Source organism: Nansenia antarctica (assembly GCF_963989245.1).
Source record: "Nansenia antarctica genome assembly, chromosome: 13".
Taxonomy (NCBI): domain Eukaryota; kingdom Metazoa; phylum Chordata; class Actinopteri; order Argentiniformes; family Microstomatidae; genus Nansenia; species Nansenia antarctica.
In genome coordinates, this window is record NC_137683.1 from 32,872,591 (window position 1) to 32,883,487 (window position 10,897).

Here is a 10,897-nt window from a genome sequence, read left to right on the forward strand (position 1 = left end):
GGGGGTGGTAGCAGAGAGGGGCTGGTAGCAGAGAGGGGGTGGTAGCAGAGAGGGGCTGGTAGCAGAGAGGGGGTGGTAGCAGAGAGGGGCTGGTAGCAGAGAGGGGGTGGTAGCAGAGAGGGGGTGGTAGCAGAGAGAGGGGTGGTAGCAGAGAGGGGGTGGTAGCAGAGAGGGGCTGGTAGCAGAGAGGGGCTGGTAGCAGAGAGGGGGTGGTAGCAGAGAGGGGGTGGTAGCAGAGAGGGGCTGGTAGCAGAGAGGGGCTGGTAGCAGAGAGGGGCTGGTAGCAGAGAAGGGCTGGTAGCAGAGAGGGGGTGGTAGCAGAGAGGGGCTGGTAGCAGAGAGGGGGTGGTAGCAGAGAGGGGGTGGTAGCAGAGAGGGGCTGGTAGCAGAGAGAGGGTGGTAGCAGAGAGGGGGTGGTAGCAGAGAGGGGGTGGTAGCAGAGAGGGGGTGGTAGCAGAGAGGGGGTGGTAGCAGAGAGGGCTGGTAGCAGAGAGGGGGTGGTAGCAGAGAGGGGCTGGTAGCAGAGAGGGGGTGGTAGCAGAGAGGGGCTGGTAGCAGAGAGGGGGTGGTAGCAGAGAGGGGGTGGTAGCAGAGAGGGGGTGGTAGCAGAGAGAGGGGTGGTAGCAGAGAGGGGGTGGTAGCAGAGAGAGGGGTGGTAGCAGAGAGGGGGTGGTAGCAGAGAGGGGCTGGTAGCAGAGAGGGGCTGGTAGCAGAGAGGGGGTGGTAGCAGAGAGGGGGTGGTAGCAGAGAGGGGGTGGTAGCAGAGAGGGGCTGGTAGCAGAGAGGGGGTGGTAGCAGAGAAGGGCTGGTAGCAGAGAGGGGCTGGTAGCAGAGAGGGGCTGGTAGCAGAGAGGGGGTGGTAGCAGAGAGGGGGTGGTAGCAGAGAGGGGGTGGTAGCAGAGAAGGGCTGGTAGCAGAGAAGGGCTGGTAGCAGAGAGGGGGTGGTAGCAGAGAGGGGGTGGTAGCAGAGAGAGGCTGGTAGCAGAGAGGGGGTGGTAGCAGAGAGGGGGTGGTAGCAGAGAGGGGGTGGTAGCAGAGAGGGGGTGGTAGCAGAGAGGGGGTGGTAGCAGAGAGGGGGTGGTAGCAGAGAAGGGCTGGTAGCAGAGAGGGGCTGGTAGCAGAGAGGGGGTGGTAGCAGAGAGGGGGTGGTAGCAGAGAGGGGGTGGTAGCAGAGAGGGGGTGGTAGCAGAGAGGGGCTGGTAGCAGAGAAGGGCTGGTAGCAGAGAGGGGCTGGTAGCAGAGAGGGGGTGGTAGCAGAGAGGGGCTGGTAGCAGAGAGGGGCTGGTAGCAGAGAAGGGCTGGTAGCAGAGAAGGGCTGGTAGCAGAGAAGGGCTGGTAGCAGAGAGGGGGTGGTAGCAGAGAGGGGGTGGTAGCAGAGAGGGGCTGGTAGCAGAGAGGGGCTGGTAGCAGAGAGGGGCTGGTAGCAGAGAAGGGGTGGTAGCAGAGAGGGGGTGGTAGCAGAGAGGGGGTGGTAGCAGAGAGAGGCTGGTAGCAGAGAGGGGCTGGTAGCAGAGAGGGGGTGGTAGCAGAGAGGGGGTGGTAGCAGAGAGGGGGTGGTAGCAGAGAGGGGCTGGTAGCAGAGAGGGGGTGGTAGCAGAGAGGGGGTGGTAGCAGAGAGGGGCTGGTAGCAGAGAGGGGGTGGTAGCAGAGAGGGGGTGGTAGCAGAGAGGGGGTGGTAGCAGAGAGGGGCTGGTAGCAGAGAGGGGCTGGTAGCAGAGAGGGGGTGGTAGCAGAGAAGGGCTGGTAGGAGAGAGGGGCTGGTAGCAGAGAAGGGCTGGTAGGAGAGAGGGGGTGGTAGCAGAGAGGGGCTGGTAGCAGAGAAGGGCTGGTAGCAGAGAGGGGGTGGTAGCAGAGAGGGGCTGGTAGCAGAGAGGGGGTGGTAGCAGAGAGGGGGTGGTAGCAGAGAGGGGCTGGTAGCAGAGAGGGGCTGGTAGCAGAGAGGGGCTGGTAGCAGAGAGGGGGTGGTAGCAGAGAGGGGGTGGTAGCAGAGAGGGGGTGGTAGCAGAGAGGGGGTGGTAGCAGAGAGGGGTGGTAGCAGAGAGGGGGTGGTAGCAGAGAGGGGCTGGTAGCAGAGAGGGGGTGGTAGCAGAGAGGGGCTGGTAGCAGAGAGGGGCTGGTAGCAGAGAAGGGCTGGTAGCAGAGAGGGCTGGTAGCAGAGAGGGGGTGGTAGCAGAGAGGGGGTGGTAGCAGAGAGGGGCTGGTAGCAGAGAGGGGCTGGTAGCAGAGAGGGGCTGGTAGCAGAGAGGGGCTGGTAGCAGAGAGGGGCTGGTAGCAGAGAGGGGCTGGTAGCAGAGAGGGGCTGGTAGCAGAGAGGGGTGGTAGCAGAGAGGGGGTGGTAGCAGAGAGGGGCTGGTAGCAGAGAGGGGGTGGTAGCAGAGAGAGGGTGGTAGCAGAGAGGGGGTGGTAGCAGAGAGGGGCTGGTAGCAGAGAGGGGGTGGTAGCAGAGAGGGCTGGTAGCAGAGAGGGGGTGGTAGCAGAGAGGGGGTGGTAGCAGAGAAGGGCTGGTAGCAGAGAGGGGGTGGTAGCAGAGAGGGGCTGGTAGCAGAGAAGGGCTGGTAGCAGCGCTGGTGGGAGGAGGAGAGAAGGGCTGCTGATGTCATCAACCTTCTTTTCAAAGTCGGTGACAAAGTCATCAGCAGACAGGGAGGAAGGGGGAGGGGCAGGTGCAGTGGGCCCCAGGTCTAACTCCTCCCCCAGGTCTAACTCCTCCCCCCAGGTCTAACTCCTCCTCCCACGTCTAACTCCTCCCCCCAGGTCTAACTCCTCCCCCAGGTCTAACTCCTCCCCCCAGGTCTAACTCCTCCCCCCAGGTCTAACTCCTCCCCCCCAGGTCTAACTCCTCCCCCCAGGTCTAACTCCTCCCCCCCAGGTCTAACTCCTCCCCCCAGGTCTAACTCCTCCCCCCCAGGTCTAACTCCTCCCCCAGGTCTAACTCCTCCCCCCCAGGTCTAACTCCTCCCCCCAGGTCTAACTCCTCCCCCCCAGGTCTAACTCCTCCCCCCCAGGTCTAACTCCTCCCCCAGGTCTAACTCCTCCCCCCCAGGTCTAACTCCTCCCCCCCAGGTCTAACTCCTCCCCCAGGTCTAACTCCTCCCCCCCAGGTCTAACTCCTCCCCCCCAGGTCTAACTCCTCCCCCCAGGTCTAACTCCTCCCCCCCAGGTCTAACTCCTCCCCCAGGTCTAACTCCTCCCCCCCAGGTCTAACTCCTCCCCCCCAGGTCTAACTCCTCCCCCAGGTCTAACTCCTCCCCCAGGTCTAACTCCTCCCCCAGGTCTAACTCCTCCCCCAGGTCTAACTCCTCCCCCCCAGGTCTAACTCCTCCCCCCCAGGTCTAACTCCTCCCCCCCAGGTCTAACTCCTCCCCCAGGTCTAACTCCTCCCCCAGGTCTAACTCCTCCCCCAGGTCTAACTCCTCCCCCAGGTCTAACTCCTCCCCCCCAGGTCTAACTCCCCCCCAGGTCTAACTCCTCCCCCCCAGGTCTAACTCCCCCCCCAGGTCTAACTCCTCCCCCCAGGTCTAACTCCTCCCCCCAGGTCTAACTCCTCCCCCAGGTCTAACTCCTCCCCCAGGTCTAACTCCTCCCCCAGGTCTAACTCCTCCCCCCCAGGTCTAACTCCTCCCCCAGGTCTAACTCCTCCCCCAGGTCTAACTCCTCCCTCCCCCGCCCCCCAGGTGCAGTCCATAGTGAAGCGGGTGGGCCTCCCCAGCAGTGGTAAGAGGCGGGAGCCCCTGCGCGTCTACCAGATCCCGCAGCGCCGCCGCATCAGTAAGGACCCCCAGCGCGTCACCGTGGGAGACCTGCGCATGCAGGCCGTCAAAGAGATCTGCTACGAGGTGATCACCCCCCCCCCCGTGAAACATTTTGAGATTTATTTTCTCAATTCCTGCATTCTAGTGAATTTTCATAGTAACACTGCACTTCAGACAACCTACAACTGGTGTCTAGGTCTTTAAGTGTTAAACAGCTGAGAGCAGTCACTGCTTTTGAAAACCCTAACCCTACATTTAAGACAGATTTGGTTTTTTAAAGTTTTTTTTACTCACTGAGCACAAATTATACTTTGGGGGCCCCCCATTAACATGCTGTGGGAATCACTGAGGTGTGTGTATGTTAACAGGTGTGTGTGGTGTGTCCAGGTTAGTCAGGTTAGTCAGGTTAGTCAGGTGACTGTGTGTCCAGGTTACTCAGGTGACTGTGTGGTGTGTTTTTCCCAGGTTGCCCTGGGGGACTTCCGCCACTCCCGCCAGGAGATGGAGGCGCTGGCCATCGTGAAGATGAAGGAGCTGTGTCGCATGTACACCAAGAGAGACCCGGGGGAGAGGGACAGCTGGGCGGCCGTGGCCCAGGACGTCTGGGACACCGTGGGGATCGGAGAGGAGAGGAGCCCCCCGGGGGAGGAGGGGGGAGGAGAGGCGGGGGAGGGAGGAGGAGGAGGGGGAGGAGGGGGAGGAGTAGGAGGAGGAGGAGGAGGAGGAGGAGGGGGAGGGGTGTACGACCTGAAGGCCCATATCGACAAGCTGACAGACATCCTGCAGGAGGTGAAGATCCAGAACAACATGAAGGACGAGGAGATCAGAGCCCTGAGGGACAGGATGGTGAAGATGGAGAGAGTCATCCCTCTACAGGTACACACACACACACACACACACACACACACACACACACACACATCCCTCTACAGGTACACACACACACACACATCCCTCGACAGGTATGTCATCTACCTCTACTCTACCCTCTCCAGGTACACACACACATCCTTCTACAGGTACACACACACACCTGAACACACCTGTAAGGCAAGGCAAGGCAAGGCAAGGCAAGTTTATTTGTATAGCACATTCCATACAACATGGCAATTCAAAGTGCTTTACATACATTATTTAAAATTACAGCAAGAGGAGCATAAGAAAATAAAAATTACAATGAATAAAAGCAAATATAAGAAGTAAATAGATAAAACATTTAAAAAGACAATAGTTAATGGAAAAAAGACATTGATAGAAGTGTTTGTGTTTAATCATAACTGGTGCAAAACATTTTTAGCTTAGATTTAAATATTTTAAGGGTTTGGGCCTGTTTGATTTCTTCAGGGAGTTTGTTCCAGGAGCATGCAGCAGCGTGACTGAAAGCTGCTGCACCGTGTTTTGTTTTTACTCTTGGAATGATTAGCTGATTAGTCTCAGCTGACCTTAGGGACCTTGTGGGAATATAGGGTGGGAGGAGATCTGTATTTTGGTCCAAGACCATTTTGTGATTTGTATGTAATTAGGAGGATTTTGAATTCAATTCTCTGAGAGACTGGTAGCCAGTGCAGGGATCTCAGGATTGGTGTAATGTGTTCAAATGTCTTAGTTTTTGTTAGGACCCTAGCAGCGGCATTTTGGATGAGCTGCAGCTTACGAACAGCTCCTTTAGATAGGCCTGTTAGTAGACCATTACAATAATCAAGTCTACTCAAAACAAATGCATGGATGAGTTTTTCAAGGTCTTGCTTGGACATGAAACCTCTCATTCTTGTTATGTTTTTCAGGTGATAGTAGGCTGATTTAGTTATCGAGTTTATGTGGCTGTTGAAGTTTAGATCGGAGTCTAGAATTACACCAAGATTTCTGACCTGTTTTTTAGTGTGAAGAGAGAGAGAATCAAGTTTTGCACTGACTTTCTGTCAGGTTCACCGAATACAATTATCTCTGTTATGTCCTTGTTTAGTTGGAGGAAGTTTTGTGTCATCCAGGCGTTTATTTGCTCTATGCAATTACAGAGATTGTCAATGGGACTATAGTCGTTCGGTGAGAGGGCTATGTAGATTTGAGTGTCATCCGCATAGTTGTGGTAGGCAAGTTTGTTGTTTTTTATGATGTGTCCCAATGGAAGCATGTAGAGATTGAATAGAAGGGGGCCAAGGATTGACCCTTGGGGAACCCCACATGTCATTTTAATTTGGTCAGATACAAAGTTGCCAATGGAGACATAGTAGCTTCTGTCCTGTAGGTAGGATCTAAACCAGACATAGTAGCTTCTGTCCTGTAGGTAGGGTCTAAACCAGACATAGTAGCTTCTGTCCTGTAGGTAGGATCTAAACCAGACATAGTAGCTCCTGTCCTGTAGGTAGGATCTAAACCAGACATAGTAGCTTCTGTCCTGTAGGTAGGATCTAAACCAGACATAGTAGCTTCTGTCCTGCAGGTAGGATCTAAACCAGACATAGTAGCTTCTGTCCTGTAGGTAGGATCTAAACCAGACATAGTAGCTTCTGTCCTGTAGGTAGGATCTAAACCAGACATAGTAGCTTCTGTCCTGTAGGTAGGATCTAAACCAGACATAGTAGCTTCTGTCCTGTAGGTAGGATCTAAACCAGACATAGTAGCTTCTGTCCTGTAGGTAGGATCTAAACCAGACATAGTAGCTTCTGTCCTGTAGGTAGGATCTAAACCAGACATAGTAGCTTCTGTCCTGTAGGTAGGATCTAAACCAGACATAGTAGCTTCTGTCCTGTAGGTAGGATCTAAACCAGACATAGTAGCTTCTGTCCTGTAGGTAGGATCTAAACCAGTTTATGGCAGTGCCCGAAAGTCCTACCCAGGTTTTTAGTCTATCTATCAGAATGTCATGGTCTACAGTGTCAAAGGCAGCGCTAAGATCTAGTAGTACCAAAACTGAGATTTTTCCGGAGTCTGTGTTTACTAGGGGTGCAACGGTTCTCGGTTTTTTTACGGACGGTACGGTTTGCGTTCCACGGCTCAATTCACTAGTGAACCGTGACGGTTTTCGGTTTATGCTGCGATTTGGCTGCGTTCGTAAATTAGCTCTGAGAGCGCCGCAACAGTTTGAGGAAGCCCCGGATTCCTACAAGTCTGCGGTGTGGGGTCAATTCGCTTTTCCCGTTGAATACGACAATAAGGGGGGGAAAACAGTGGACAGAAATATTACTGTCTGCAAGCTCTGCTTAAAGCGTGTGCCATATGCAAATGGTTGCACCTCTAACATGAACCAGCATATTCGCCGCTACCACTCAACGATAACACTGACTGGGAGCAGGAAAGCCAGTCAGGTAGCGTCAGTGAGCAGACAGCAGTCTCTCTCTGATGCGTTCGGACAGACGTACACTACCACTTCAGAGAAACACAAAAAAATAACCAATGCAGTGGGGATGTTCATTGCAAAGGATTTGCAGCCCTTTTCGGTGGTTGGAGATTTGGGTTTTCGAAATCTGATAAAAACTCTCGAGCCCCGTTACAGTGTCCCCTCCCGTACATCATTCAGCACCAAAATAATCCCCGGTATTTACCAAACAACGCGCAGAGGCATTGAAGACGATTTGGCAAAAACACAGAGCTTTGCACTGACTACGGAGGGTTGGACCTCCCGGGCAACGGAGAGTTACCTCACTGTCACGGTCCACTACATGTCACCGGATTGGGAGATGCAGAGCGCAGTACTGCAAACTCGTCCACTATACGAAAGCCATACCAGCGCGCACCTGGCAGAGGAACTAACAAATGCAGTGACTGAGTGGAAGTTGGAGAGGCCAAACATAACAATTCCCGTAACAACAGACAACGCAGCAAATATCGTAAATGCGATCCATGAAGCTGGTGGACTGGGGCCACAGATCGGCTGCTTTGCGCACGTCGTAAATCTCGCCACCAAGAAGGCAGTGGCAATAACCCCGGTGTCCCGCCTCCTGGGTAAGATCAGACATGCAGTCACTTTCTTCAACAAAAGCACCACAGCCCACCATATTCTGACAATTAAACAAGATATGTTAGACTTACCAAAACACAAATTAATCCACGATGTCGCAACTCGTTGGAATACAACACATGACATGTTGGAACGCTATGTGGAAAGTGTTACTTTTGTAGTGTGAATTTGTTTTCCTCCTGTTTGTATACGGGCTACCAGCTGTCAAGGCTAAAGTGCACTTTTACTTTCGAAAGTGTTTATTTATTTTTGGACATTTGAAAGTGTTTTTTGTTTATATACAATTATATATACATTATATACATAACATATACATGTGTATGTTAAAGTTCCATATTATGTATAAGCAAAATAAAGTAAAGTAACAGTTTGTAAATAAATAGTAGCATTTGTTTCTGAACCGAACCGTACCGAAAACCGTGACCCAAAATACCGAACCGTACCGAACCGTGGGCCAACTGAACCGTTGCACCCCTAGTGTTTACGCGAATGTCATTAAGGACCTTAATAAGGGCCGTTTCAACAACACAACCTCCCTCTTCTCTCTCTCTCCGTCTCCCAGGAGGAGGATCTACAGGGCGCGGAGGACGAGGAGGGGGAGGGCAGGGGGGCTGAGGAGGAGGAGGAGGAGGAGGAGGAAGAGGGGGAGGAGGGGGAGGGGGAGGAGGAGGAGGAGTCAGAGGACTCGGCGGAGGCGCGGCCCAAGGAGGTGCGCGTGACGCGTCTGATGGAGGAGGACGCGGCGTTCCGGCGGGGGCGTCTGCGCTGGATGAAGCAGGAACAGGCGCGCCTCCTCAACCTGCAGCAGCAGGGCGTCACCAGGAGGCTGCGGCAGAGCCAGGGGACCTCCCACCCCCCCGGGACCCCCCCGCTGCTGCCCCTGCACCTGCCCGGGACAGGACGCTTCATCCCCCCCCAGGACTGCAAGCTGAAGTTCCCCTTCAAGAGCAACCCCCACCACCGCCTGTCCTGGAGCCCAGGCTCCGCCTCCGCGCTGCTCCTGGGCCTGGGGGGGGAGGGGGGGGAGGGAGGGGAGTGGGGGGAGGGAGGGGAGGGGGGGGGAGCTCAGGTGATCCACATGATGATGACAGGGGGGGGTAAAGCAGGCAGCCCCTCTCCTCCTCCCCCCCCCTCCTCCCTCCTGCCCCTCCCCTTCCAGATGGCTCCGCCCCTCCCTGCTGCCGCCAGCCGCATGCGTACGCCTAGCCCCCACCGCGCCTGGAGGGGGGGGGGCCAGGGGGGGGGCGGCGGTCACCAAGGCAACCAGCAGCAGCAGCAGCAGAGGAGATACAGGCGCAACTCCCTGGACAGCCACCAGGGGGGGGGCGGCCACGGCAACAACCACCACCACAACAATGGTAACCATGACAACGCCGGGGGAGGGGGCGGCGGGGGTCACCAGGGGCGACCGCGATACAGACGCGGGTCTCCTGTCCCCCCAGGAGGGGGAGGGGGGAGAGACAGGGAGCAGCAGAGAGGAGGAGGGGGGGGCGGGGGGGGGCGCCACCAGGGAGGGGCGGGGGGAGGAGGAGGAGGAGGAGGAGGGTACCCCCCTCCCCCCCCCCTCACATCAGTTCCACCCCCACCCCTACTACACCCCCCAGCACCCCCCCTACCCTCCCTACCCCCCTCCCCCGCCCTCCCAGCACCCCTCCCACCCCCACTACGGCAGCCTCCCCCGCCACAGCCACGGGCACGGCCCCCCCCAGGCCGGGGGGGAGGGGGGGCGGCAGGCCTGGGGGGTGGGAGGGGGGTACAGCACCCCCCCCAGGATGAGACGGCAGTTCAGCGCCCCGGACCTGAAGAACAACAACAAGGAGACCCCGGTGTGACCTCTGACCTCTAACCCCCCCCCCCGAGGAACTCTCTCACCCCCCCTCCTGGACTGTAGTCATGGTGACTACTGTCGTTGTTGTTATTATCATATTATCATCACTCTGAAAGAGGCTGTGTGTGTGTGTGTGTGTGTGTGTGTGTGTGTGTGTGTGTCTCTGTGTGTGTGTGTGTCTCTGTGTGTGTGTGTGTGTGTGTGTCTTAACGCACAATGATAAGTCTGCACACTACCGTGCCACTTACACACAACGCCAAATAACATCACACACATCGTGTGTGTGTTCCTGCTGTGCTTTTTGTGCTGTGTGTGTGTGTGCGTGTGAGTGTTTGTGTGTGTGTGAGTGTGTGTGTGTGTGTGCGTGTGAATGTGTGTGAATGTGTGTGTGTGTGTGTGTGCTCATAACGTTGACATGGCCTATAGGAGACTTGGGTGTTTTTAGTTCTGATATTTAGGATCTGAAGTTGTTGTTGTTGTTGTTATTTCCTATATGAACATATGAAGTGGTGTGTCACGGACGCGTTCCTACGAGGTGCCTTAAACATGATGTGCTAGCCAGCGCTAGTTAGCATGTGCTAACATCGTTAGCCTGCTCAGTTAGCGTTAGCGTGGATGAGTTAGTGTGGGTTAGCGTTAGCGTGGAATGTAGCGTCGCTACTGAAGCTTCCAAAGAGAGCAGGTGTCCACTGCTGCCCAGGGCCCACACACACACACACATACACACACACACACACACACACACAGACACACACACACACACACACACACAGACACACACACACACACATACACACACACACACACACACACACAGACACACACACACACACACACACACAGACACACACACACACACACAGACACACACACACACACACAGAGGGTTGTGGGAGTGGGCCTTCTGACTGAAGGGGGCGTGGTCACTGAGAGAGGTGTATTCTGACCAATGGGAACGGTTGGAAAGAGGGGAGGGGAGGGGAGGGGAGTCGAGGGAGAGAGAGAAACAGACAGAGAGAGAGGAGAAGGGAGGAAAGGGGAGAGACAGACAGAGAGAGAGGGAGAAAGAAAGGAGGGAGAGAGAGAGGGAAGAAGGAAAAGAGAAAGTAGGATATTATATCAAGTAAGGAATGTCTCTGCTACTGTCACCTAACCCTCTGGTGTCAGACAGACAGGTCTTCCTCTGTGGTGTCAGACAGACAGGTCTTCCTCTGTGGTGTCAGACAGACAGGTCTTCCTCTGTGGTGTCAGACAGACAGGTCTTCCTCTGTGGTGTCAGACAGACAGGTCTTCCTCTGTGGTGTCAGACAGACAGGAAGTCTTGACACTACAGTACAGTATTGATATGAGTAGGACACT

At 55.4% G+C, this 10,897-nt stretch overlaps 1 protein-coding gene across 1 annotated transcript in view; it reads left to right on the top strand.

Annotated features, from left to right (window-relative positions):
• LOC308169565 (kinesin-like protein KIF1C) overlaps positions 1–10,300 on the top strand; it is a 66,216-nt gene extending 55,916 nt beyond the window's left edge. The window contains exons 23-26 of the mRNA XM_080544247.1: positions 3,675–3,836; positions 4,218–4,628; positions 8,297–9,142; positions 9,357–10,300. Of these exons, the coding sequence (XP_080400373.1) occupies positions 3,675–3,836; positions 4,218–4,628; positions 8,297–9,142; positions 9,357–9,542 (1,605 nt within the window). The 3' untranslated portion in view covers positions 9,543–10,300. The remainder of the gene's footprint in view (positions 1–3,674; positions 3,837–4,217; positions 4,629–8,296; positions 9,143–9,356) is intronic.
• The last annotated feature ends 597 nt before the right edge of the window (positions 10,301–10,897 follow it).